The sequence below is a fragment of the Hetaerina americana genome, unplaced genomic scaffold, assembly GCF_022747635.1.
Source record: "Hetaerina americana unplaced genomic scaffold, ioHetAmer1.1.p SCAF_9, whole genome shotgun sequence".
NCBI classification, from domain to species: Eukaryota; Metazoa; Arthropoda; class Insecta; order Odonata; family Calopterygidae; genus Hetaerina; species Hetaerina americana.
The window spans coordinates 43,958,870-43,985,542 of NW_027287538.1; the positions used below are offsets into that span (position 1 = coordinate 43,958,870).

At 35.9% G+C, this 26,673-nt stretch overlaps 1 protein-coding gene across 1 annotated transcript in view; it reads right to left on the reverse strand.

The window, feature by feature from the left end:
* Window positions 1-864: 864 nt before the first annotated feature.
* The window catches only part of LOC139699053 (transforming growth factor-beta-induced protein ig-h3-like), a 54,901-nt gene continuing 29,092 nt past the window's right edge, over window positions 865-26,673 (reverse strand). The window contains exons 5-13 of the mRNA XM_071598055.1: window positions 25,856-25,998; window positions 25,182-25,385; window positions 18,911-19,295; window positions 17,971-18,408; window positions 10,736-10,873; window positions 9,369-9,538; window positions 7,513-7,674; window positions 5,693-5,878; window positions 865-2,385 (exon numbers count right to left, since the gene is read on the reverse strand). Of these exons, the coding sequence (XP_071454156.1) occupies window positions 2,092-2,385; window positions 5,693-5,878; window positions 7,513-7,674; window positions 9,369-9,538; window positions 10,736-10,873; window positions 17,971-18,408; window positions 18,911-19,295; window positions 25,182-25,385; window positions 25,856-25,998 (2,120 nt within the window). The 3' untranslated portion in view covers window positions 865-2,091. The remainder of the gene's footprint in view (window positions 2,386-5,692; window positions 5,879-7,512; window positions 7,675-9,368; window positions 9,539-10,735; window positions 10,874-17,970; window positions 18,409-18,910; window positions 19,296-25,181; window positions 25,386-25,855; window positions 25,999-26,673) is intronic.

Sequence of the window (26,673 nt, forward strand, 5' to 3'; positions counted from 1 at the left end):
TCCCGTTGCCTTCCTCAATAGTGTTTTTAACGTGACACCATCACTTACTGGCCGCCCCACTGGGGTCAGACGCCATTACAGCCGCTTCACTGAGGAACAGATGCTGCATGGACTACCTTTCGTCTGGCTCCTAACCTTTGACCTATCTGGTATGGGTGACCCTACCAGGAGCAATTTTTATTACTCCCGCCAGCACAGCTCTAGGGGTCATCGGAACGCACAAGCCCTTCCATCACGTCAAGGTTGTAGTCCGAGGAGGGAGCAAATATAGTATGTATGTCAAAATAAACAAGAGGCTGAAATTTCATAACAAAGACTGAGATTGTTGCATTGTTGCTACTAGATATTTTTCTATGTATTCTTGGTAATGGAAATTTTCATTCATTTTAAAGATATATTTTTAGTTGGCATTCATAGTAGTTTTGGAATGGAGTCTGATAAGTTATGTTAATCTTTGTTGTTCTTATTGTCACTGCATAATATAAATTTGTGTGTATAAGAGAGAAAATCAATGAGCAAAATTTCTCACACACAGTTCTATTTATCATATAGTTGTATGTAACATATAAGGTTGTTTGTATAATGAATAAAAACATTAAAAGCAGTGGTCTTTAATCCCTTGCATCTTGTCATAACTTAGTTTGAATGTATTCTAACACAGTTGTTTTTTGCATAACTGTATGTGAAAAAACCATCAAAAATGTATTTAATTATTTATTGGTTCTCATTAAGGAAAATTAGAATCAGGTATATTCATGCTTAATATTTATAAATAAGATACACACTTGAAATTGACAATTATTTATTTGGCAAAAATATATCTTACTTATTAAATGTATTTTTATGACAGTTATGTAATATGAAAATATTTTTGAGCTATAATTAATTTTTAAATTAACAAAACTAGTAAAAGATACTATAAGAAATTTAATGAGGAAAATTAAAGAAGCTCAGACTCTTACTGAAACGTGTAGGTATATTAGGTTCAGATAATAGAAATGTCTAGCATAAATTAATTAGTTCAATTCAGCAAATGATTTTTCCTATTATTTGCTAGTACAAAAATGTTGCTCCATAGTGGGAGACAGTATAGGCAAAATAAAAAAAAATATAATGATGAAAGAAATTATGTGAGATCTAGTTAGCCATGATACTACACACCTTCCATAAACTTGATTCATCTGCTTGGCATTGTTGACTGCACCTACCCAGACTCTTCTCTGCTTATTGTATCAAATACAAGTTCTAGTCCAAGATTTCACATAAAAGATAATAGTTCAGTGGAGTTTTCACATTAACAATGAATTCCATCAAGAAGTTGGTGCATATTCAGTTTTGTGGAATTTTTTAAAAATGTTCCATCTTCAGTTCCTAACCTTGTCCAATATTCTAACATCTTCCTTGATGCTTCCAATGTAATATTTACTCCCCTTGGGCTCCACTCTCTGATTGGGAGTAAACTTTAACTTGTTTTAGAATATATGTCATGGGTTTCCTCTCTGTTTACAATGCTATCCAGAACACTTACAAAGGCGAATTTAAAGTTAATCCTGAAGAGTAAATAAAGTAGATATATTTATCAGAAAATTGTTATGATCCAAACCAAGATACTAACAAAAAGTATTTTTATCATTTTAGAGCACATTTTTATTTGTAAATTTTAAACTTCTGGCGTAAAATGTGCAGAAAATGAAATTTTTAGTGGTATGATACAAGAGATTTCCCTTTCTGTGATTCCAAATGTATTATTTGAGGTATGAAGGAGAGTAGGGTAATATCAAATCATGAAGCTATAAAAAATAATTTTTAATAGCAACAATGTGCAAGTGAGCTCACTTGGTTTTCAACTGTTCTGAATATAAATTGCCCAATATTTACTTTACAATTTACCTAAATGTGTTGCTTGCAAAGACAGAATAAAGAAGAGTTCGCCATGATGGTTTCATGGCAAAAGCTTTCTTTAATCCATGGGTTCTTTTGATCTTTTCATAAAAAATTATTCATGAATTTTAAGTCCATTTTATGAAGCATAGGGAATCATCTTCTTTCTTATTTGTATTTCTTTTCCACCATTAATGACTGTCCTTGAAGTCAGCCACTATGGATACCATGATATGGGTTGGAAATATGAATTAGTTCTTTCACACGATGAACCACACCATTAGTGCATTGTATGTTGCTTTGTTGAATCCCACTGTCTCCTTCATCAATCACCACTGCATTACCAGCTGAGACAGTTTCACCATTAGCTACACGACGTAGTATCACTGAGTCAGTTGGTCCTTCCTCTTCAGTTCCATTGCTTAATGTTTGAAGTGGATAAAATCCATTTTTCTCCACTATCTTTGTCCACGTGACTCCTGGTATTACATGGTGACGCATTATCTGTGGATATTTAAACAAGAAGAAGATAATGTCATAAATTCTAGCTCTCTTTTAGCATAGTGATCAGCTATTTAATGGATATTAACTAAAATTGTGGAAGTGCCACTTAGAATCAGTTTAATAATAATCAAAATTCGTGACTTTGTTACTTTTAATTTGAATTAAATGCAGAATAGAGTGCATTTTCTGAAAGTGAAGGTTTATTAAAACATTTTCATTTAATCTGAAACTAATCCACTCTTGAAGTATAAACCTTTTAGCCCTCTTATGGGAACCTCTTGGTCTATGGCCCCATGACAAAATAATAGTATTAATTTTAGAGGAGGGGACTCACAGCTGAGGTCATTTGCACCATTAGGGATGGATGGGAAAGGAGGAAGGGTGGAGAGAAACCTGGCATTGGCATTATCCTACTCTCATTGAAAGGCGCCAGGGGATCCGCAGCTTAATGTCCAGGATGGACGATAAGCTGTGGATCCCTTGGACAGTGTATTCACTTAAAGTGCTCTCCACAAAGCACCTTAACTAGAGATCAGGATACCAATGAAAAAATTTTCCATCTCCAGGGATCAAACCTTGGCCCTCTGAGTGGGAAACCAGTACATTAGCCACCACACCATCTCCATCCCCATGACAGTATCAATGAGATAATTTAGATTGACCATTAATTTCACATCACATAATTTTTCCATAAGTTTTATCAGGTTAAACCAAATAATATAATACAATAATATTAAAACAATATTAAGAGAATAGTAATAAATCAAAAGAGGAAGTGCTGGAAATATAGGGGGAAGGGATTATTAAGAGAAATCCAAAGGGGGCAAGAAAGATCATTAGTAGGTCATTTATATTGGCGATGGAATGTTGAAGACTCTGATAGAGGAGAGGACAATAATCAAGCAAGAAAGATGTAGGAGTGGCATAAGCATTTTAGATGGGCTGAAAGGAGAAAGGATGTTTGCGGAATTGAAGAATAGTTTATCGTAGGGTCAGAAGTCAGGTTGTGTTTTGATAGTAGAGGCAAGGAAATTTTCTATTGCATGGTCTGTGGCCATCTAAAATCTAGCTGAAACATTAGAATACCAATAATATTCATTGTTATTAATAATTGTGATGTGCTCTATACCAAAAAACCTCAAAGCACCTGACTCATATTACTGTTCTAATCCAGATAACATGTTTACCTAAGTTTTGATTGTGTAATATAATAAGTATAATTAGTTATCATAACTTTAATTAAACTATCAAAGATACCAATGGTTTTCAAACAAAGGGTGACTAATCATAAAAGAACAATAATGAATGTGGATGCTTCAAATAAGCATTCAAAGGTGAAGCCATTGAATTGAAACAACAAGTCATGCCAAATTGCCATGCAAAAAAGTGTCATTTCAAAGAAAAATTTAGGCCTTGCAAGGATGCTAGCCCAAATTTAGAAGGGGATGAAATAGTGCATTCTCAAAATGAAGAAGATCTTAACCAAGTTAATGCTCTGCAGTTGAAGTTTGGAAGAAAATCTCCAAGTAAGGCTAGGGAAGGCTTACTGAAACCAGTGAAAGAGTTCTGCCAAATAGGCAGTGAGATCATTAGCAATGGAAGAAGCAAGAGGGATATAGTAAGCAGAATGGGAATAGTGAGGAAGGTATTCTATCAAAAGGAGCAACAACTGACAGCAAATATTACTAATGTGGGCATAAGGAAATGATTCAACAACATTCAAATATGGAATCTCCTTCTCTATGGATGTGAGTTTTGGAAGATAAGGGTTGCAGAGAAAGGTGGAAGAAACTTGTTTTATGGAATTCCATTGTAAAATATCTCCCCCCATTAAGCTGCCCATTATTTAAAATTATCAATCATACAATCCAATATTCTTTGACAGTTAAATTCTCAGGCCTTCACTTGAGTGAGGATCTTGATTGGACTGCTCACATCAATTATCTTTCTAGCAAACTCTGTACAGTTGTTTACATTATAATAAAATTAGTTCAAATAACCTCCATTAACACCTTAAAAATGGTTAAGTATGCCAATATTTATTCACATCTCTCATATGGGAGAGTCTTCTAGAGTAATTCAAGCGCTGTTTCCAAAATGCTGCAAAAACAATTGATTAAAGTAATTTTTGGGGCATCCATTATAACTCCAGGTAGGCTGTTATTTGAGCATCTCAAACTCCTTCTTTTCCCTTGTATATACATACACACCACACCACCCAGTTTGGTAAAAAATATTGTTTTTTACTACTTTCCATAATCTGCATCAGAGAGACTATTCTTCAAAATGGTCAAAACCTAACCTGTCCTACATGAGGTCTTCACCAATCTGCTTCCCAAATTTATAATAAACTTCGAAAATCAATGCAATCTGTTATTTCCCCCTCTACTTTCTGAGCAAAAATGAGTTAACTGTTACAAAGCCCATTGTGTCTCAGTGTCGATGAATTATTTGAAGACAAACTCAAAATGTGACCCTTCAGCTAGCAGTATCTGTAATATTTTTTGCTATCTCCTTTTTTCTGTGTTTATTTTCCAATTTTCTGTATTTTTTTCCTTGTGTCTGTGTAAATAGTCCAATACTGCTAGTTTTTTTGTTTTTTGATCATTTTGAGCTATGAATAAATGAGTAATGACATACAACAGAAATGTGATGCTGTGGAAGGATAATGAAAATAAAATTGATAGCCAGAATAATATAATGAAAAAGTACCACAAAGTGTAAGTGGAGAGAAGCTTATGGAGGGTATTACAAGAAGAACAGGAAAACTAATTGGACATATTCGAGGGCACATTAGTTAAGAAAAACCATAACTGAAGGAAACATAGAGGGGAGGAATTACGAAAGAAGGCCAATTATGGACAGTCATTTTGTGGATCTTAAGCTACGGTATACCTATCAAAGCTAGTGTGCCAATCCTACAATCTTATTTGGCCTTTTCAGTTATGCCATTATGGGTTCACTATCACATAAAGAGTGTATGTGTTCTTTGATGAAATGTTTCCTTAGAAGTTAAATGAGAAAAAAACCATAGTGAGAATGCAAGATAGCATACTGTGGAAATGAGATAATGGACATTCACATTTTTAAGAATATTTTTACTTGCGAAGAATATCTATACTGCTGTTTATAAGTTTATATTTGTTCTGATTGGTGTGGGACAAAGTTTCATGCACACAGACATTAAATATGCTAGTTGTGAAGTTATATCTTGACTTTCTAAGACATAAAGAACTGAAATAGTAATACAGCCTTTATCATATATTTATTTCATTAGGATTTAATATCATGCATATATTTTACTTACATTGTTAATTGCAGCATCATTTGGCAAAGTGTATTGTGTCTCTGATGGGTCAGCAAAATCATAATTCCAGTTCATGTCTTCATCTGTTACAGCAAAAACTGTAAATTGGTGATCTTTTAAGTTGCTACTTTTGTCATCTTTCTCCATTTTTGAGGAATCTATGAGGTCCAGCAATGATGGAGATGTCTGTGAGAAGTAGGATTGATTAATGCATATATTTTTTAAAGTAATTATTTGAATTATGAAGTAAGTACTTAAAAACCTTACTCCTGAAAATATTTAAATGTGGAATTTAAGTTGTATTGCAGGCTGTTTGAGAATCTAAAGGAATAGATGGCTAAATTATAATTATTTTGACAAAATTTGAATCGATTTTAGATCCAGGAATAGTATTATGACTTTCAATAATAAAGTACCTCTAAAATCATGATCAATGTAATGAAATAAGGGTCTATTTTTGTTTTTTTTTTCAAACTTCAGCGGAAAATTCAGTGTTAAGTATCTCACTGTAGCTTAAATTAGCTTTCTCATAAATAAATATTTGCTGATGATTATTTTTCCTCACTTGAGTTTTGCATAAAGTATCTATCTAAATGTGTCATGGTTCATTATGTGTCCATTCAAAACATACCTCAAACAGCAGACAGCCTTTAAAAATCTATCCAAATACAGTGTCCCAACATACTACGGTATTATTTTATAACCTGAATGAAATCAGTATTCAAATCAATTTTTTTAATCAGTTGATGACATTTACATTTTATCAGTACACACTTGAAATGAATATTTACCATAAAATTATAACAAAACATGAAAGTTCTGGACCCAGGTTCTCATCTACATGAGTTTTTTCAATCCATATCACTTGAACTGCAATGTATAAAACTGAGGAAAGCAACTTAAGTTGTGGCATAGAATTGCTTCATTGTACAAGTCGAGCTCACTACCCATTGGAATGGAAAATGATGAAAGATCCTTTTCCAAGACAAAATATATTTATTAGTCTTAATTTAATGATGACTTAAATGGAGTGACTTTTCAAAGGCACGGAGGAATACATTGTAGCTAGAATTTCATTATTTTGAGGAAAATGTTGGAAGGAAAAAAAACAGGTATTCTTATCCATGATTTTATTATTTTAAATTGTTACTTTCCCTCATAATTTTATCATATTTTTACCTGGAAATATATGTTAACAATTTGCTTGCCATCTCCAAGATGAGGTTAGATTTTATGTCAATTAGTGGTGCTGAAATGCAAATCTGAGGTTTTGATTGCCTTAATTTTTATGAAGGCCAATTCTGTGTCATAACAAATTCTCCAGTGATTGACTGAGTCCCTTAAGTTACCATTCCTTTCTGAGCCCTACTTTTCCCTCATTAGTCTCTCTTTACTTCATAAATGATTGCCATTGCCAACTCTCTTATAAATTTTTGCAATTTTATCTTATTGCATAATATTAATTTGAAGATGAAGAAATCATTTAGGTTGTGCGTTTTTGAGACTAAATCATTAAAGCTTAGTTAAATCCAGTGCAATTTCATAAAAAATACGGTATCATTTGGTAATTTTTGTTTGCTTTAGCTCCATTTAGTCTCCTTAAGGAAGATTCTTAATTCTGGCAAAAATTAGTTATGACATGGAATTTCTGCTTAATATTCCATTTTCTGACCTCTGAGTATTATCGTGTTACATTGCAAGTGATTAATATTTTAGAAATCAATCCAATCTCAACCCATTTTATAGTGAATTTTACATGCAAAATAAATTATATTTTTTTGACCATAAAAACTTGATGACTACATCTGCTTAAGTTTTACCTTAGATAGTGCTTCAAGGAAGCGGGTGTAATTCCCCTGATTTCTTAGGTAATCAAGAATACTTTCTTCTGAAGGCATAAGTACTTGATCCACCACATGCAGCACTCCATTGCTTCCTTCCTCATCGTAATGAACAAGTTTGCCATTTTCTATCATTTTACTCTGCAAAAAATAAGAATGTTAGGTTTTATGATACACCGATATGATCATAATGGAGAGAGTATGCAAGATTATTAAGGAACCCTGTAAATACAGTATTAAATACAAAGACGATGAGAGCTCGTCCCAATTTAATTGTTTGGATTTGCACAGGAAATGCCTGTAATATATGGATCTACCATTAAAATGAATTTTTAACCGAATTGTGAAATAATTACCCTTGGAATATTCTTATACATGTGAATTGCACAGAAATAGATGGTGATATCATTTTCATCTGACCTATTCAAAATAAATTATTTCATTTCATTTCAATAATTTATGTAAATTCCATAAAGTTACGCCTGAGACAACAAATTTCATGGTATTTTATTGTCCTTAAGCATATAGGATATGTTCCAAAAGTAATGCAATTGAATTTCTCGCCCTGCTCCTATTGAATAGAGTGGGATTAAACCTCTTGGAGTAGGGGGGATGCTAAGCTTTGTTGCGAAACCAATCTCAGTACTCTCCAAGCTGTGGATGCAGCAGGGCATTGGTTATTGTACACCTCTGCACTGACCGTGTCACGAAAGACCAAGCGGAAATTTCAAGTGAACTTTTGAATGCATTGAAAATGGACCTAATTGTTTGAACGATGTCATCTCAATTGATAAAACCTGGGTTTTTTAATACAACCCAGAAACAAAATGCCAAAGCTCTGAGTGGCGCACCAACCAGTCCCCCTAGCTCAAAAAGGCAGGAATGAGCAAATCAAAAGTGAAAACAATGCTCATTGTCTTTTCGGACAGTAAAGGAGTGGTCCATAAGGAGTCGAGTGTCTAGCAATGAAAAAACCATAAACATAGTTATCAACCTAAAGGTTGGTTTGGTAGATGATGTTAGAGTTCTTCCAATATTAAGCCCATAGGCATTTGGAATTCACACATCAGAGTAGGGGGACCAGTTCCTTTCCCTGTGCCACCTATTGTTTCCCAGGAAATTCTGTTAACCAAAAAATCGTACCAGTTGGGTGAGGCTGAGAGTGCTCAAAGGCATACCCAAGAGTAGAACCTTGGCCCACCAGACAGTAGTCCAATGTTCTACCACTGGACTACCACATCCCTTATATCTAGCAATGAGATCTATAAACCATTCACAAATATTATCATCCTCCCTGTGTATTGCATGCCAGATGATATGGAATGAGCTTTAATTGACTCGATTAACTTTTTTAGTCATGTATCATGATTGAATTGACTTACCTTTAAGGATTAAATGAGCTTCTGCCATTAATAATTCTTCGTGTAGCATAAAATGAGCACATTAAAAATTTATTGCTCAGTGCAGAAGAATCAGAAGAACTTAAACATAATTACATTCCAGGGTTAATATTTTACATATTTGGTATTTTATTTCCATTAAGGGTCTGATTAATGGTTGCTCTAATTTAAAAAATTAGAATCTATAGTAATTCCTTTGATATAAGTGACATGAAACATTACTTTGATATTTGCATTAATTTTACCTTTCATGGTATTAGTATCCTTTCCTGTTAGTACCATGTGATAATAATTAACCCAGACTGGATTTTCATGATGATGGTGGTGATTCTCACATTCAGGGTAAGGAAACCAGTTATATTTCCTGTGCCATTATTGAGACTCAAACAAAGTCCAGTAATATGGAAACTGCAATACTTAATCATTAATACTTACTCCTCTGTAGACCTTAACTCTCAGATCTCTTCCTGGGTATCGTGAGTGCATGAGCTGATTATCTATAAGATTGCCCGATAAATATCTACCAGATGTCATGTGGCTCAGTAGCAAAATTCTTGCTTCTTGTGGATTCTTGTAGTAGTATTCAAGTGTGCTATTAGGGAGTGCTGTTTGGAAAAAAATGGGATTAAAATCATTAAAATAATGACTAAGTAAAAGTGTTTACCAAATAGACATGGACTACTGATGACTTTTTTCATTTGCATAATCACTTGTCATTATTTATTCAGTGGTGGATCAAAAATTAGATTTAGAGGAAGGGGTAAAGTCTTTTACTTTCATATTTCTCAGTGCTCAATACATTTATGCAGGGTAATTGTTCAAACATAAGAAGTACTGTTCATAGAGTATAAATATTTTTTTTAGTTTTCAAAAGCCCTTCAATATAGGATAATAGCATATGTTCATAGAAGCAGTTTCTGTACATATTTTGTAGAATAAAACATTGAATTATGCTATTTTCAGCATGAAAAAAACAGTAGAATGATTGCATGAGTAAACAATTTTACTTCTTCCTAGATTCAAATAGAATAAAAAAATTGTTTCCCTGAAAAACCAGACCTTTTTTTTTGAAGCCATTTCACTCTTAAGAAGTTTAAAATTCACGGGAACAAAAGAGCATGAATTAACTTACTTCCCGTCATAATCTCCTGGTTTATTCATGAAACTGTCCTTATCTGTGATTAAAATAGTGAGTGATGTGTGCGCCACTAATTAACCTGATTAATCTGTTTGTATGTACTAAATGTCATTCAGAAAGGTCCTTGATAGGTCCTAACAGAAAAACCATCTTGAGTAGGCCATTTAATTAGCAGCCAAGTCTCAGCCATGCATGTAGTACATTTTCCTACCAAGGTGTTCATGTAATCACTTTTCAAAAAATCTTTTAAGTGACGAAGTGATAATTAGAACGTTAACTTTTTGAGAGACAGTTAAAATGAATGAAATGAACATTACATAATTTTTTGGGAAATTTCCCCAAATTTGATATGACAGTAAAAAAATATTTTTATTGCATATTTTTTAGTAATGAAAGTAGTTGTGTGTAAATTTTCAAAGAAACAAAAAAGGGTAACTTCAAAAAATTTCAGTACGTATATTACATCTATCTATACAAATTAAATTGCTGAGTATTATCAATGAATTAGGGCAAGGTTGAGTGAGTGCTAAAAAAATGTCTTGGTGCTCATCAAATAATAAGGGATAAAATGAATAAAATAATGAGTACGGCGAAAATGAATGCGTTATTCACATTACCTGCTGCTGCTTTCTATAATTAGAAATCACAAAATGCCTTCAAAAACCTTTAAAAGCCTTGTCAGAGGGTGCAAACAGGGTCAGTGATCCTCTTCCAACCAGGGCTGACTGTAGACCAGTGTTGGGGAGGAGAGACAGCAGAATGCTCAAGTCCAGCTCCTTTGCAATTTGAGACAATGAACGGGCTAAAAAGAAAGGATGAAAATAGGTTTAGAATAATTTAATGCAATCATATTATCTTTGAACTTTTTTCTAAAAATGTTCATAGCCAAATATTAATACAGGGTGCAGCAGCATAACTTCCTTTTTTATAAAGCAAAACCCCTTTTAAAAATGAAATTATGATGCCACATCCTATATGTACATTTTTAAAATATTCTAATTATTCATTATTGAAGAATGTTTGAGTATTAATTCATTCTTGAGTTGAATTTGATTATCAATTGCATATTAAACAGTAGTACACTAAAGCCTTATGAATCAAGTACATATGTTCAAGAAAGAAAAACTAGCCTCTGGGCTAATACCTATGGTTTTATATGGTATTTGTGGTTTCAAAGCAAATTCAAACTCCTCAAGCATACATTGTATGAATGTGGACTATTTTTGGCATCTAAAGGACCGGTTTCATTTATAGTTTTGACAGATTCTTTCTTAATTGAATCATTAATACTTCAAAATCAATGAGGCTAAAATTTTGGCCTTATTTTTTCATTCTTGTTGTATATGTGTAATCAAGTTGCTGTTGTTTTGTACAAGGTTGGTAACATTGTCTCTTTTGGGCTGGCTTGAGCGATGTTTGTATGTGTTTGCTTTTGTTTTTGTAGAATAAAAGTAGGAAGTCGTTTTTTTTTAAACGTCACTTCCGGCCCCACGTTAAGTTGAACATGTCGTCTCAATAATTGCTAAAGATCCTAAATCCTGTTTCGTCACCACGCTGCAAGAAGATCACAACAGGTTATGGGCCCAGAATGTGGAAATAGGAGTGTGAGATCAGTTTGCATGAGATAATTAGGTTCAATTAAACTGATTCCGGCCTTGTAGTCAACCGAGCTGTACTCGTAAATTGTTGCCTCGTGTTTGGATGACAAGTACAATGGAATCAAATGTCATCAACAACATCACGTACGGAGGTTCATTGCCTCAAATTGATAAATTGCGAGGATCGGTGAATTACGAGCAGTGGAAAATGGACGTGGAAATGTACTTGCTTCACGAAGACCTTTGGGACTACGTGGAGAGTGAAGTAGCAATGGACGCGTCAGCTCATGAACGAAAGCAGTCACAGCGAGCAAGGGCAAAAATATATTTGCTACTAGAACAAGGACCGAAAATGGAAGTCATGGAGTGCAAGACGGCCAAAGGTATGTGGGACAAGCTGCAGCACACCTATGAAGATAAGGGTGTGAACAGGCATGTCGCCCTTATAGACCAGCTGTTCGACATCAATTTGGGAACGTGCACAAATATGGAGGACTATGTTCAACGTTTCACAACAGTCGATGCGAAACTAAAAAGCATTGGCAAGAAGATTGACGACGAGCTGCTCGCGGTTTTGATGCTGCGGGGCCTGACGGTTGAGTACAGACCGTTTCGAATGGCTCTAGAGAATACAGTCACAGGGGTCATCAAGTCTGACCTAGTGAAGCAGAGGCTACTGCAGGAAGGGTACAAACGGGCCACAGATTCCAAGGAGCAGCAGGTTGTATTCTATGCCAAGCGGAACCAGAGGCATCAGGGAGAGTGCTCATCGTCCTCGGAGCAGAGTTCGAGTACGTCCGGGGCCAGAGGTAAGCAGAACAAGAAGTCCACCTTCGATCCGAGAAAGGCCAGGTGCTTTAAGTGCGGAGTGATCGGGCACATCAAGAGCGATTGTCCCGAGGAAGGGGCAAAGGTGTCGTGCGGGAACAGCAAATCAAGTGGGGGTGCCAAGAAAGGGAATCCAGTTGCCTGGTTGACAGCCCTTCGTTGTGAAGTGGGGAGTCATAAATGGTACATTGATTCTGGGGCGAATTCCCATATGGCAAGAACTACGGAGTACTTTTCAGATTTTCGACCAGATGCAAGTGACGAAGTAACAGTTGCTAACCATGACAAAATCAAAGTGTCAGGTATTGGTAGTGCATCAATGGATTTGATTCAGGGAAGTACTGCCACCATATCAAATGTTAATTATGTTCCAGATCTTTCAACTAATTTGTTGTCTGTAAATAGGTTAGTGCAAAAGGGTACTGCTGTTTTATTTGATTCATCTGGGTGCAAACTATTTGATGCTGAAACTTTACATGTAAAGGGAGTCATTCAAGCCTCGGGAACAGAGGAGAATGGGTTGTACAGTCTAGATTTAAAACAGTGTACCTCAGGTGACAATGTTGTCAGGGAGGGTGCTGTGGGATTAGCTGCAACTACTGAAGGGAATCATTCTCAGCTATTATGGCACAGAAGGTTAGCGCACTTGGGGCATAAAAATATGCAGACATTAAGGGGGCGTGCCAGTGGTCTGGATTATCCATGTAATAAGCCTCTTCAACCGTGTGTGGCATGTGTAGAAGGAAAGCTTGTTAAAAAACCTTTCACTGTGGGACCGAGAACGGAAAGGGTGAGTGAAAAGCTGAGTTTGGTGCACTCAGACCTGTGTGGTCCAATGGACCCTCCTGGCAATAGGGGAGAACTGTACATGCTCACATTTATTGATGATTGCACTAGAAAAATTTTTGCCTTCTTCATTAAAGGCAAGGAAACACATGTTATCCTAGAATGTTTCGTAACCTTTAAGGCTAGGGTAGAAAATGAAACGGGGAACAGGATTAAGTGTTTGCGGACGGATAATGGTAGTGAGTACATGGGGCGGGCTCTGCAAGAAGAGCTTAGAGCAAAGGGAATAAAACATGAGACAACGATACCATATAATCCTGAGCAGAATGGGCTAGCTGAAAGGGCAAATCGCGTCATTATAGAGAGGGCTAGATGCATGTTATCCGAGTGCAAGTTACCTAAGAGCTATTGGGTTGAAGCATGTAAAACAGCTGTGTATTTAAAGAATAGAGTACCAGCTAAGGGAATTGGGAATGAATTACCTGAGGAGAGATGGACAGGTCATAAGGTTGACCTTAGTCATTTGAGGGTGTTTGGTTGTATTGCCTATGCTCATGTGGCCAAGGCCATGAGAAAAAAGCTAGATGCCACATCCAAACGGTATTACTTTGTCGGATATTGTGAGGAATCCAAAGGTTATCTCCTGGCGAATCCTGAAAACATTGGACGAGTAACAAAAGCGAGGGATGTAGTGTTTTTTGAGGACAGTTTCAGGGAAGAGCATTTAACTGGGAAAACATTGAGGAATACAATTATTCTGCCTGAACTTTTAGGGGGGGGCGTGTGTTTCACCTCCCAGCCCCAGACAGAGGTCAGCATAAATGATCAGGCTGAAACTAATGAAAACACTAGCACAAGTAGTGAGGGTAATAATGATACCTCAAACATTGAGACTGAAGGAAGTGGTCGTGTCTATTGTGGGCAAAATTCAAGCTCAGGTGATGATAGCCAGAGGGAGGAGAGTATTGATCCGGGAGAAAGTAGGTATCCTGTTAGGAATAGAATACCAAAGGAATTTCCAGATCATGTTTTATTTTTGGCATCAATTAATTCAGCCTGTAATCAACCAATGTCTTTGTACTGTGATCCTCAGACTGTTCAAGAAGCTTTGTCTTCAAATGGGGATGAATGGAGGAAGGCCATGCAGGAAGAATGGGAAGCTTTAGCAAGGAAGGGCGTCCTTTCTTTAGCTGATTTGCCTGAAAACAAAAAAGTTGTAAAATGTAAATGGGTTTTCAAGCGAAAGGTGAATGCAGCTGGGGAAATAGAGCGTTTCAAGGCAAGGCTGGTAGCAAAGGGTTATTCCCAGGAGTATGGTATTGATTACCATGAAACATTCTCTCCTGTAGTAAGTTATTCTGCCTTGAGATTGTTGATTGCATTGTCTGTGGAGCTAGATTTAAATATCACTCATCTAGATGTGACTGCAGCCTTCTTGAATGGTGATCTTAAAGAGTCAATTTACATTGAGCAGCCTGAAGGTTTTGTAATTGAAGGGGCGGAGAGTAAGGTGTATTTGCTGCATAAGGCAATATATGGTTTAAAACAAGCATCCAAGGCATGGTATGACAAATGTCGGAGTATTTTTAAAGGTCTTGGTTTCAAGAATTTGACAACAGAATCATGTATTTATGTTAAGGGTATTGGACTTGATATTTGTGTAATAGCTGTATATGTGGATGATTTTTTGGTGTTTTGTAAGAATGGTGACACTGTGAACAAGTTAGTTTCATCATTAAAAAAACATTTTGAGCTGAAAAATCTTGGAGAGGCCAAAAGTATTCTAGGGATGAGGTTAACTAGAACCAGTGAGGGAATTGAACTGGATCAGGAAGAGTACATCAAAAGCATGCTGGTTAAGTTTAACATGTCTGATGCTTGTGCAGCCTCTACACCCATGGAAGTTGGGTTGGATGTAGCTCCTGGAGATCCAGATAAATGTCCTGATGTACCTTATCAAGGATTAATTGGTTGTTTAATGTACGCAATGACCTGTACTAGGCCTGACATTGCTTTTGCTGTTTCAAAATTAAGTAAGTTTAATAATAGCTTTAATATGGAACATTGGAAGTTGGCAAAAAGGGTTTTGAGATATTTAAAGGGCACATCAACGTATCGCCTTGCCTACTCAAAATCTGGTGGGTTCCTTGAGGGCTATGCTGATGCAGATTTTGCCAGTGATAAGATTGATAGACTATCTCGTACAGGGTATGTTTTTAAATTTGCTAAAGGGGCTGTAGCATGGGAAAGTAAAAAACAATCCTGTGTGGCTTTATCCACAACGGAAGCAGAGTATGTCAGCCTAACTGCTTGTACCAAGAAAGCTATTATATTGTGTCGAATCCTGAGGGAAATTTTGAAACAGGATTGCAGAAAAATATTTGGCACAGAATCTGTGTGCATGTATAATGGCAATCAGTCAGCAGTTAAGAATGCCAATTGTGTTGATGTAAAGGAAAGATCTAAGCATATAGATGTAAGGTTCCATTTTGTAAAAACAGCTGTGACAGATGGTAAAGTGTTTGTGAAATTTAAGTCAACACATGAGATGCCTGCAGATATGCTAACTAAAAGTTTATCTAAGAAAAAACATTTTAACTGCATGAAGGATGTGAATGTCTGGGGCAACTAGATTAAGTGAGGGTGTTGTATATGTGTAATCAAGTTGCTGTTGTTTTGTACAAGGTTGGTAACATTGTCTCTTTTGGGCTGGCTTGAGCGATGTTTGTATGTGTTTGCTTTTGTTTTTGTAGAATAAAAGTAGGAAGTCGTGTTTTTTTAAACGTCACTTCCGGCCCCACGTTAAGTTGAACATGTCGTCTCAATAATTGCTAAAGATCCTAAATCCTGTTTCGTCACCACGCTGCAAGAAGATCACAACAATTCTTTTGCCTGCTTGCACTTCCAGTGGTCCATGTATCCCTGATGCACTGAAAAGCTGTGACTTTCCATGAAGTTCACCACGAACCAAACTTCCAAATTTTACATAGTATTCATACTTTTAGTCAATTTTGGATCCATAAATTATGGGCTAGAAGGCGGATGCATGCCAACCAATTAGCCCAGCTTGTTTTATAGATACATAATTGTGTTTTAACCCATCGTTTGCCAGAGACAATTCCAAATTTTGTCCTGGAAGGCTACCATCTTCTTTTTTAATTCAATCCATCATCCTCATGAAATGCCCCCACCCGGAACTGTTCTTGGGGATTTTGAGGGAATGGCTCACTCTGGAACAAGTTAGCTTTTTCATACAAAATACTGAAATTAAATTGACACGGATAAGCAAAATTTATGTGTAGTGTATCAGGAAAACATTTTCATCAGAAAATTATATTAGTTAATTGGCCGTACTTTTTTCCCTATTCTGAGTCAATAAGTTTTTAAATGAAAACTCAGGATATTATTCCCATGAGCAATAGCTAAGAAGGATTGGCTCATATCCTCTTGAATAGGCACAAGGTATTTTATGAGTCATCTAAGTCCATTTGATAAGATCAACAGACTTGGCCATCACATGATGGGCATAATGAATATTTCGTAGAAATGATTCGGTATCTACTTCCATTAATTTTTTGTTTCACTGCCTAGTTTCAACAAGTTGTTGTCATTAGATCACGCCTGATGATGGCAATCTTATGTTAAAAGTAGGATGTGTAATAAAAATAATACAGTGGAAATGGTTGCTGAGCTATTTAACCCAACATTCGTATTTTTGATTCCCTCACAGTACGTATGAAAGTTAGAAATAATTCACCTGTTCCAATATATGCTTCCCATTGTTCCTCATGGAACTTGAATGCACCATTATATTTTCGGAAGGAAACAAGTTAGAATTCGAAGGAAAGTGTTAATAGGGCATTTAAAAAATATGAAATTTTTCTGGCTTTCAACAAAATATTATTATTTTCAATATAACATACTTTAAGATTTACGAGGGTAGTTTGAAAAGTTCTCGTAATCACCGCCAGATGCCAGCGCTAGCGCAACTATTTTCCCACTTAGTAAAAGGGGATCCTAATGAGTAAACACTTAGTGCGCCAGCGCTCGGAGTTGAAACCATTGGGGTGGATGTCTTTTTGTTGTTTTTTCAATTCCCTGATTTGAGAAGGTGAAAAAATTGAGGCTGGACCAGTGATTAAACTCTTCGTAGAGAAGGAAATTCATGCCAACTTTCGAAACACTCTGGGGGACTCTGCCCCTACGTATTCAACAGTTGTCTAGTGAGCGAATGAGTTTGTTTGAGCGGGAAAGCTTAGATGATAGCTAAGAAGACAGATAACCGCGTAGTGGTCAGCCAAAATCTGCCACTACCCCAGAATTTATTGCATAAAATGGTCATGGAGGATTACCGGACCAACTTCATTAGTGTACAATGAGACTACGTTGAAATATAAAGGTTTAACTGAGGTAAGTCGTTTATATCTATTCCATCCCGAGCACTTTTCAAATTACCCTCGTATTTCACTAAGTCACCGTTGTTCAGAGAGACATATTGAAGAGAACCAATATTCCGATATTAAATCGTATTTTGTGGAACTGCTACCTTAGAATTTTTCACTGAACGTCTGTTCACATGCCAAACTGGCTTGCAGAAATTTCGTTCCTGATACATTCAAAAACAGGAATTCTATGAGAACATTGTGCTAGATGTCCTGAATTTCTATTCTAATTCGATTTAACGTACCTCGTTTAGGCACAAGGACTCGGTCAATTATGTGAATGACTCCGTCTAATGCCATGATGTCTGATTTTATGATAAGTGCATCCCCAATCATAAAAACATTGGAGCTCTTGACCTTATCCCCTGAAGCTTTAGCTTTCAGTTTGCCACGGACCTTTTCTTCAGTTTCATTTGTGTGATCAATCGTAGTGTTCATGGCACTGTCTGTGGTGGAGTTGGAGTGGCTGACATCACTTTCATTGCCCATGCTTTTATGTTCGCATGTTGCCTGGAAAACATTTCCGATCACAGTTTTAATTATGTGTTGGGGCTTTCGAAACGGTCCTCTGTTCGGCCCAGTCCCAGCCATGGGGCCCATTGGCCTTGGACCTCCTTGGCTCCCACCGAATCCAATCATTGCAGAGCACATCACTCCATCAACAAGATGATTAGATATAAGAGCTGGAAGAACAAAAATTACATGATTTTATATAATAATACACTTTATTCATTTTGATAAAAGTTACGACCTTATTAAATATAGTTAATATTAATATTACTTTAAGTATAAAAGTAAATTATTACATGTGAATAAGATTGTCACAAAAGAGTTCATCAATTGAGTAAAGTTGGCGAACAAGAAACCTGGTATAACCACTTCTTGAAATTTGAGATACAATCCAATTTAAGCTTAGTTAAAAGCCAGTTATACAATCGAATGTTCACATGATACAAATTATTTTTGTATTAATTAGTGAAATACAAAATTTGACATCAGTGAATGTAGTTTTAATAATTTTCCTCCTCTAACATATGCAATTCAATGGCACAAATGTCATATTGTCTTATGTGGGTCATTAAGGTTAAAGAGAAAGATAATAAGTAATTAGTAGTATTACTGTGCCCTCTAACATTTGAGGTATCTTAATCAATAAGAATATGTAGATGTTATCCCACCTCTCACCTGTGAGAGCTTCTTGGTTGTAAAGCACTGACTGAAGAAATTCGACTGGGAGGATATCAAATGCATCATTAGTTGGTGCAAATAGAGTAATGGGTTTTAGAGCAGCAGGCGTTGTAGATTGGCGAAGGTGCACCTGGGAGTGTGTCAGCATGGGTGATGCAGAGGTTCGTTGGGCATGGGAAAGTACAGCAGAGAATCGTCGCAGGTTGGGATGCCGTGCAACGGTGTCCACTAGCGAGGAGAGCCTTGATGGAACCTGGCTGTAGCCACCCACACTTTCACCCTTGCTGAGTAACGAGTGCAAGGGTGATTGAATGGTGTGCACTACTCCTTCAAGAGACTCCAGGGAACCTTGAACGATTGGCACACAGTCAGCGGTGACCAGCTGTGGAAAAATTAAATTTTAATCACGTTAGAGGGACTGTTGGATGAAATTTCATTCAGAAATAATTACCAAAATAATTATTTCATGGATTATGCTCTGCACTCACAGTCCAACAGTTGGACTGTTATAGAACCTGTTCCATCTTATGCATTCATGTATGAGAAGTGATTTTTATGACTCTCTGTATGCATCAGAAGTTGGGAAAATGTTTTTATGCGAACTTTAGCATAGTAAAAATATTAAATTTGCTCATATTAACCTATCATTTTGAGAAAAGTATACAGGTACTCATTAGTAAGCCATAGTTAGTTATCTCCATCTGTTTCAGTAATGATTATGTTACAAGAAATTCCTCATTTCTCACAACTGGCTGTAGATTTTATAAAAGGCTACTGCTCTCTCTGGAGTACTATTCATAAGGATAAAATGAGTGGAGCAAGTAAGCCATCATGATACTAAGTGGCAAGTTATGCTGCTATAATGACGAACTATACAGTAATTATTGGAATGGGGATGGACTTGCAGACATAGGGATGTGGCTGTACAAGTTAACTCAATTAATTTAAGCTAAATGTAAAATGAACCGCATAGTTTAGGTTTAACTTTTTGGAAACTTTCCGTGATGGAGAGAAATGATAATTAACAATTGTGACTTATACTATAGTATTTTTTGTACATTCAGGAGAGAATAAAATTCAAAATGGAAACTGGGAATGTTGAATGAAGTAAACTTCTTGGATGTCACAATTAGCCTAAAAAATAGGAAGCATGAATTTTCTACATTTCAGAAACCCACATGTGCAGATGAAGTGATCCCAGCTGACTCCTGCCACCCATTCTCATAGAAAATACCCTCTTTTCATTCAGTGAATAATAGATTGATTAAAATACCTCTGTAGGAAAATAGCTATGAAAAAGAACTGCAATTGATCAAACATAGAGAAACTAGGAATGACCAAAAACCACAACATGTAGGCAATATCTTAAGCGAAGCCCTCCAGAAACAAGCATATACAGTAATCTCGGCCCTACAGGTAAAAGAAAAATCAAGGAAATGGAGCTGAATTCTATTTGTAAAGGACACATCAGCAAAAATCCCCAAAGGAAAATACAGAATTGCATTCTATGCACCAACCACCCTCGGAAAATGCATCAATAATGCCAGTAATGCCTGGGAAAGAATTTTGGAGTATTATAAAAGTGGAGTTTATTTACCCAAATGTAATGACTACCCAGCACAGTACAGGGGCAATAGTGGAAGAAGCATCAAGACAAGGACAAATGAGCATAAAATATGCCATGAATAGGGAAAAAAATCAATGTTTGCTAAACATTTACTAGATAATAACCACAATAGCAACTTCTCTCCCACTATCTTCCATATTGAAGAAGAAAGAAGGTGACTCAATGCCCTTGCAGCTCTTGAAATAGTACTTCATACAATGGACAACGCAACCCTAGTTAATGAACAAGTGTTTCCCGCCTGCTCCCCATTGTTTTCCATCCCCCTTAAGTGCATCATGAGGACACAAAGACCTGCCATCTTATCCCCCCCTTCCTCTCACCCACCTTTCACTCCAGCCCCTGGAGCCACAAAGACGAACCATTCGCTGAGGAAGCAATGATTGAAAGAAGAACAAGTGTAAAGAGTTTCTTTTTCACTGAATAAGTGAGCTGTAAATGAAATTTTATCTCGGTGCCGGCACATGGACGATATCATCAGTTATCCCATGTATAAGCATCAATATACAAGCTACAATTTGACCATACTATTTGATCGCTCGACCATCAACATTGTGTCAAGATCGGTGGTGGGGTAGTGGCAGTTTTGTGAGGTGGTGCAAGGTTTCAGTGATCACGAATTATCACAATTTAGACCATTATATGCAGTACTTCCCTTTTCCCTCAACCTCCCACACTTGGCCCCTGTGAACCACCCATTTGGCTCTTTCACCTAGCCAACCAGTCTCCACTTCCTGCCCACCAAAACACCCTAACCCTTAAACCCTACTTCCTCGACTCATCAACAAGAATATATATTTGCCAGCATGCATGTAATTTTCACCTGAAGATGACCCAAAGTGTTGAAACCAGGGTTGTGTGAATAAAAATACAATAGTGGAAATCACAATTGTTAATTATCATTTCCCTCCTAAATATAGTAATTTTTTATGTGGTAAGTTTATTTATTTATTTTGAATTAGTCCAAAAATGGCACTTCAGCCTTAATATCGGACTTTGAGCAATGACATAACAATTGACACAAGTACATACACCCAATTAGAGGAAAACCCACCTAGGCGGTAGTCGAACCAATGGTCTCTGGGTTGGCAGGCAATGATGTTGCCTCACGGCACCAGGGCCAAAAGTTAAAAGTCAAAGCCCAGTAAAATTAGTTTCTTTTACGTTAAATCAGAATTAACTTTTGAGCTAATCCTGGAATTATTTTTTCACAAAATGTTTTCCTACAAAAACTCATGGCGAAACATTTTTCATTCCTCCTAGAAAAAATGGGATCATTAAAGCTCACGAACAGTTACATGTTTGTTCTCTCTCCTGCTATACCTCACATATGCTCTAATCTAAAATTATATTTATTAGAAACCCCTTTCATCCAAAGAGTTAACTTTATTTGTATCAATTTCTACTTTTGGTTTGTTTCAATAATATAAAAATATTTAATTATAAAGTCATCGGGAAAATTAATTAACATCTTAGAAGTTACTGAAAAAAATAACATTTAAACTAAGAACTTGAGTGTTTAACACATTGCTGTGATGCAATAAACAAAATAAAATGCATGTGCATGTAGATGTATGATCCTCAGTATCCCCTGTGTCACATTCTGTATTGGGGCCTTTACTTTTCCTGGTGTATGTGAACGACATTGAAAAAGCTATAATCTCTCCAGAGAATAATAACGTGGTGCTCTATGCAGATGACATAAGTCTAATAGCAGGTCATACTAAATCATCTCAATTAGAAATAGACATGTATGCTATGGCGAATTCAGTCGCTCAATGGCTGCATGTAAATAATTTACAACTAAATGCAAGAAAAACAGTTTACTTGGTATTTAGTAATAGAGACCTTCAGTCAAATATTTCTGTAGAAATAGAAAACCAATTGATTTCTGAGCTAGAACATACCACTTTATTGGGTTTAGAAATAGACAACAAGTTAAGCTGGAGGTTTCAAATGGAAAAATGTAGTAAAAAATTATGTTCAGCCCTATTCCTTTTAAAAAATCTTGCCAACTATTGTAATACAGAAGTATTAATCCCAGTATATCATGGTATATTTGAGTCCATAGCTCGATATGGCATTGTCTGCTGGGGGAGTTCAGCACATGGAAACATCAATAGAATACTCACACTTCAAAAACGTGCGTTAAGGGTTATATTTAAACTAAATGCAAGAAAATCCTGCAGGGAGTATTTCAAATGTCACAACATCATGACCATTCCCAGTATATATATGTATAATGTGATATTGTATGCCTGCACGAAAACACCTTCACTGATCAGAAATAGGGACGTTCACAAGTACGACACCAGGGGCAAGGAAAATCTTCATAATGGCCATTGCAGAGTAGCAGTACTAAAAAAAACCCCAGAAGTTTCAGGAAGACTACTGTTTAATCGGCTTCCTGAAGAGTTAAAACGAATACTCCCCCAAGAAAATAAATTCAAAAAAATGTTAAAACATTTCTTTTTAAATAATGTTTTTTATAGCGTCCAAGAGTACACAGAAAGAGCTAATGTAGGAAATTCAACTTTTTTAAATCCTTAATACTCATATATGTCATGTACATTATTATTCCTAAGAACCTGTATACAATTGATGTAATAGAATTTTTGACGAAGCCCATACAATTATGTATTGTTCTATGGCGAATAAAACTATCTATCTATTTACTGTCTAATAGTACCATATTTTCCCATCGATAATGCTCACCTTATGTATAACGTGCATCTAGAACTTGGTAGTTATCATGAACTTGTATAGATACTGCCTGCCCTTTTTCTCATGGATTTTTGAGATGAAATAACTGTAACAGTAGTAGATCTGTACAAAATGGAATGCATTAGAAAGGCATGATTCCAGACTAATTGATTTTTGCGAGACTCTTCTTTAAATTATTGTGTAAATAGGTATGTATATGTTTGGATTTTTTCAATTTTCATTTTGCATAATGCGCATCTTCATTTTTTTCGATCATATGAACATTTTGCATAGATAATGCACGTGTTATCAATGGGAAAATATGGTATTTCAAAACAAAAGAAGTGTTACTGCAAATTAACTACTGACTTTATTCATATTTATGTATCATTAGATGCTCCACAGAATTTTACTCACATATTTTATTTTGTTACTTGTGTTCACTAGCTTCTTACATAAATGATAGGAAATGTTATATCACTGTAATTTTACTTAAGTTCTTATTATAAACTAAGCCTGTTGCCTGTATCTAGGAGATAAACCAAAGCTGGATGCCTATGCGTAAGGATAATCTGTTGCAATAGTTTCAAGTAAAATATAATCAATAGTTCAAATGAAATACAACAGTTGCTGATGAAGTTTTCATTGATTTGGTAAGTGCATATGCTGCACTCATTCTCACAGAAATTATAATCTTAAAAATCTTTTTGTCACAAATTGTCCTTGAATTTGGAGTCTCAGTAAATTTGGTGCTGGCAGGGATTTACATGCTCTTTTCGTCTAATGCACACTTTGGCATAGTTATAAAATAATATTTCTCTTTTAATACTTAAGTGGCTGAGATTTTTTTGATATGTGCAAAGGAATTGTAGTATTGTGTTTATTTTAGTGGTTGTGCATTTTTCATCTAGATGAACTGTTTGAGTGATCTTAACTCTGAAAATGACAATCAAGATAGGTTTTTCACCGATCCATTATCCAAGGACTGTTGCATTTCTAAGGCCTACCTAACATGAAACTGGATAAGTGCTCTGAAACTTGCATTACCATTAGCAATTCTTCAACTTTACTTACTTTCTTCCTTCATTCATTGTGTTCAGCATGCCTATTTTTATCTAAAAGGAACTTGCCTGATAAATTTTCTCCCAACTATATCGCAGTTGCCAATATTCCATTGCTTCTAAGTATCTCCTAAGTCCACCTTTCCCGCCATCTTTGGAATTCTCCAAAAAATCTTCTCTCCTCTATTACGTGGCCGAAAACCTTTTTTCTGTTTTTCTTTTGATCGTCCTCCACATCTATGTAGTCAAGTTTTGCTTATCCTCTTATCTTACATGTTTAACCAAGTTTCTGAGCCATGCAATACTAGGCAAGCCCTGGCAGTCATTCATTACAATGTAATATCAATGAATTTAAGTCTTCATTGGACATCTTTAGGCAAACTTCTCTCTGGTTTTATGAAAAAAATATGTTTGTTATGCTACTAAATGACTACAAATGATGAAAACTGGATAAAAATGAACTACTGTTTTGGAGGCCAGATGTTTCACATAAAGTTCAAGAACTGTTGACATGAATCAGCACTCTATCAGCATTGTATATACATATATATTTGTTCATATGTAAATACATATGTATGTAGTGACTTAGATTACATTCATAAACTGGAATAATTTGCTCTATTGCAGAAACAACAAAAGTAACACACTTTCCTAGTCCTTAGAACTATCATTTTGTGTTTGATAGTAGCAAGTGATGTGAATGTACCTATGAATGACTTGACTGCTATGTCTGGTATCTTGTAAAATGCACTTCCTTCAAGCAGCAGAGAATGTGTGCACCACCCATTACTTTCAATTGAAAATAACATCATGCAAGGAAAAGTACAATATTTCTATAAACACATCTCAGTTCTCATTTTACCAGTCTGCTTATACTCACTCCATTCGGGAAGACATTGAAGCGCACTGGCTGGTCTGCAAATAATGTCGGTATGAGGGAATTTGGGGGCAAAGTTTTGAGATCAACCCGACCAGCTATCAGGTGGAACAATAGGGAAGGTGGACCTTCTCGGTAATTTGTGAGATTTTGTTGTCCACTGCTTTTTAAAGACTCCAGAATTTCCTGAGGAATCTCTTTCATTGCCTTGATGACATGTAGAAATAAAGAAAGTAGATATATAGTGTTTGATTATTATAGGTTTGCAGAGTTATAATTATCAAAAGATATTTCAAGAAAAAATTAAATTTATGTATAGATATGGAAAAATGATTCCACGAAAGAAATATGTTATCAAAGTAAATATGCGTAAAATTTTAATTATTTTTTTATACTTGAAGAGAAAGAACTTTAACAAGGTACACTTTTTGTATGGATTATGATAGGTATATTTGTAATGACTGCTTTTTAAATATGTAAAAATATCTTATTATTAGTTATTATTATGAATCGTGGTCCATAAAAATAGTAATTTATAGCAAATAGTTATTGTATTTATTAGCTGCTGGGTGATTGGTTATTAACCCCTTGGAAAACCAATTAATTAAAAATTAATAAAATATAATGATTGGACAGTTGGAAATCAACATGAAATATATAATTGTAAATGAACTTACCCGATCTGTTGGAGCCAGTAGGGTGAGTGCATTGTAATTTGCAGCAGCCAGTGCATCTTTTAGGCCAGTAGTTTCATGAAGTTCAACAAAATCCCCTGCACCCGCAAGTTTTGCTGTACCCATGAGTGACGTCAGTGGCTTAGCTGAGGAGAGGCAAAAGAGAAAGATGTACCCCAAAAACTACAATATGGAAATGTTTTAAGTGAGCCGTCAACCTCACCATTTTCCTTCACTACATGGAAAGTTGCATACGTTCTTAACACACACCAACATTCCATATGCTTATTTAATTCATAGCATCAAACATTAATTAAAAAAATGTATTTTTGAACATAAACTTGATGTATGTTTCCTATAAAAAAGTAGATGCATTTGATTTATGGAGGAAAGGCAAGATCCACTGATGGATATTTTCTTTGTTGGCCTATGTTTGAATGCTGGTGAGTGTGCTAGATAACTTTGGGTATCCAAAATATAGGCTTAGTTCCATTGATGATAGTCAGATTATTATTGTCCATAATCTACTGGTTAAGGTAGGATTTTCATGGGCACCAGCTACCTAAGAGCACAGCATCAATGCCCTTGCATCTCTTAACAAGCAATCTGAAATCTAACCTTAAAATAGGCCCCTCATCAATTCTGCCTACTTCCTCTCTTCATTCCATCCAATATCCCTATCCTACTCCTCCACCCATGAAGTCATCTCCTCTATCAGAGTCTTAAACATTTCATTGTCAATTAAAACACCCTGCATCCACCTCTCCTGCCTCTTTTTGGCTTCTCCCAAAAATCCCCTCTCCTCCCATACCATAACTAGC